The sequence below is a fragment of the Morone saxatilis genome, unplaced genomic scaffold, assembly GCF_004916995.1.
Source record: "Morone saxatilis isolate NCDOM2014 unplaced genomic scaffold, NCSU_SB_2.0 Contig0, whole genome shotgun sequence".
In the NCBI taxonomy this organism is placed as follows: Eukaryota; Metazoa; Chordata; class Actinopteri; family Moronidae; genus Morone; species Morone saxatilis.
This window is the reverse complement of record NW_023339650.1, coordinates 9,728,710-9,731,859: the sequence shown is the minus strand read 5'-3', so window position 1 is coordinate 9,731,859 and position 3,150 is coordinate 9,728,710. Positions and strand designations below refer to the sequence as shown.

At 37.4% G+C, this 3,150-nt stretch overlaps 1 protein-coding gene across 1 annotated transcript in view; it reads left to right on the top strand.

Moving 5' to 3' along the window:
- pola1 (polymerase (DNA directed), alpha 1) overlaps positions 1–3,150 on the top strand; it is a gene marked incomplete at its 3' end in the record, with an annotated part of 42,550 nt that overhangs the window by 36,101 nt on the left and 3,299 nt on the right. Inside the window, 1 exon segment of the mRNA XM_035653674.1 lies at positions 1,403–1,534. Within this exon segment, the coding sequence (XP_035509567.1) occupies positions 1,403–1,534 (132 nt within the window).

The window sequence follows — 3,150 nt, the reverse complement described above, 5'->3', positions numbered from 1 at the left end:
AGCATGTAAATGGAAATTATCGCGACCGAAAAAATTATCGAGCTCATTTTATTTGCGATTAATTGATTTATCGCATATCGCGACAGGCCTAGCTCCATCTTGTGAAAGCCTTGTAATATAAATCAGATTTACTTTCTCTTGACTTCCACTATAGAGCCTGTGGTTTTTACTGTCGATAATAATGCAGTAGTGTTGAGTAGAAGGGCTATTTCAAGCCCCCATGGTTAATCCATAAACAATTTTGCATGACTCATAGTTTGCGTACAAGCTTGGATGGGTGGAAGTTAAATAGTTGTGTTAGAAAATATCTAGTTCTTTGATTTAAAAAGTGATTTCTGTATGGAAACGTGTAATTATAGAAGATAGAATTCTGTTACCGGTGTTGCTGCAGGTGAGTGGATCTTAAGAGCCGGGTTAATACTAGAAAATCAAGTGTTTACAGTTTTTCTGAGGCCACACTGGAAGGCGGGTGAAAAACCAGCTGTCATAAAGAAGAGGAGATGCGAGATTGTTTAAATGGATAAAAAAACAAGAGCTTTACAGAGAAGTCAAAATCATTGCTCCTTTCTCACCTCCGCACAGCTGACCAATCACAGCAGATCGTCCACTTCGGAAAGTTAAAAAATCAGACTTCGGAAAAGTTTGTGGGGAAGGGGGTTTTGCGAAGCTATTCGACTGTCCAACAGTTTGGATTTATACTCTTGAGAAAACTGATAATACAATGTGCAGCTCAATTGAATTCATTTTCAGATCTTGGGTAAATGATCAGCTAAGGCAATGTTTTTTCCTGCCATCTGCCAGGAAAATGATTTCACCATTTCTTATGTAGTAATTAAAACTTGTTGGTAATAACTGAAACCTTTAGTTTTGTTAAATTATTCAGGAGATTCCTGTGTTTACATGTTGAGTAATATTGACAATATTTGAAGAAAATGTTTAAATGGTAATTCAGAGTGGGGGAAAAAATACTGGTGCTATCCTACGATTAATACGATTACCAAAATGAGATGTTTTTTGATTTCCTTAGATTTTAGACTAAGAATCTGACCAAGCCTGATGCTATGCACACATTCTTAAAAGTAAAACAACTGTGTCTCCTCAGTGCATTGCAATGAGTTGACCAGTACAAACAAACTGACAAGTTTCCGAAAAGGGAGGACATTTTTCCAATTATTCAGCTGCACATCAATGCAGCATTGTGCCGACATTCTTATCAGTCAACACTTTTTACTGCAAACGTATACTGCAAAAACCATCTACAGTATTTTATTTAGCCATGGATGGATTGTATACACCATTATTGTCTCCTGTTTTCATGTATTTTTAACGTTTTTGCTTGGCAGCTACAGCTGATGATATTGTGTCTGAATTAATCTGTTGTCATGACACTTGTCTTTTTCAGGGATCGAAGTTGGAGCCCAGCTTGATGCGATGCTGTCACACCTCCTGTGAGAGCCGCCCCATTGACTACACTGTCAACATCAGCAACAAACTGCTACTTGACATCCGTCGCCATGTCAAAAAATACTACTCTGTGAGTACTTCTGTTTGTATGCCAGTTTGCTAGTGTGAGTGAGGCTTCTATAAATAATACTGATCCATCCAATAAAACTGCTTTACACACACTCAAAAACACAAGCACACACAAATGTGTGTGTTTTCTTCTTCACCACCTGCAGGGCCACAAATGGACTTCATTTAGTTTTCCTTCAGTGTCTAATGCTGTAACTTGTTAAAATAGCACAGCTGGCCAGCTGACGAGTCTCTCCTCTCCTGTTTTTTACCTCTTTTTTAAACCATTTTCTCCACAGTTTGCAGTTAGTTCACCACTACAAATGTCTTTAGAACGTGTGTTTCATTTGATCAAACATATACACTAAATTTAAATCCATCATCCACAGGTGCTATATTTAAGCTCTGTGTTTGTGGTCGCATATGACTGTCTATTAACACATTGCTAAAGAAATTAAATTAATGCTTCAGCTGACAAAATACAAGCTCAAGTGGACAGAAACTGAGCTGTATGTAATAAAATAGTCAAAACTTGTAAAAACTGACCTCCCACAAAGTGTGTGTAATAGTGTTGGACTGTGTTTAACACAATGTGGGATGCAGCTGATGCAGTAATGGTAAGAGAAGCCATCAAAAAGATGCTGGACGAGAGATTAAGGAAACCTCAGCAGGGCCACTGCGCTGACATTTTCAACCAAAGAGCACATTATGCTTGCAAAATGAAAAGAGCACCAGAAAGATTTGAAGGAGCATGATCCATGAAAATACATAAATGGCCATTCTTACTTTGAGTACCAAGTTTAACATTCAAGTCTTTGTCAGTTTTAGATGTTAAGGTGAAATTTAAATGATACATCTGGAAAAACTGGGTAATTGGAGAAACTAAAAATACAACAAATCAAACATATTTGACTTGAGCACATTTGTCTCAGTAACCCAGGGCAACTATTGGCTTGAAATAATAGTTATGATTTTGGATTTGAAGCTTTAAAGAGTAAATTATTTTTGCAGTTAGACACTCAAGGACAGGTAGTACTCTACAGGTAGTGACATTTTTAGATCTACAGACAGAAGAGCATAAGACCATAAATATAACCACATCAAATACATACTGCTACTTAATTTAGAAGTTAGAAAGGCATCTTGTAAACTTTGTGAATGTATCTCAGTATTTGAGAAGTTGTGGCTTAGTAGCACACTTTATCCCAGTGAGATGTTGGACTAACTAACTGCGTAACCCTGTAACAGTAGTGCACTGCACAGGCCGCCAACAAACCAGTTTACTGATCATCCATCTATCCCCAACAGTCTTCTGTGACCTCCTACAAACTGTCCAGACATTGTTGTGCACTTTGTAATGGCACACAGGATTTCCAATCAGAGCCAGAGCTGTTGTAGTTGTATTGTACACTGCAGATATGATACATATTGTGTTTTGAGGTAGGTCAGTATCTGATGGGCTAAATCAATAGCCACACTTCATAAATGTGTGACGTTTGCTGTGTGAAGTAGAAGCTCTGTTTCCCTGAGTGTTTGCTTTTATTTAATGTAATAATTCCTCTGATATGAAACACTGTAAGAAACCCTAGACATTAGCTAGTTTTCCAGCCAAATGTACTATAAATTTGAACTAAATTT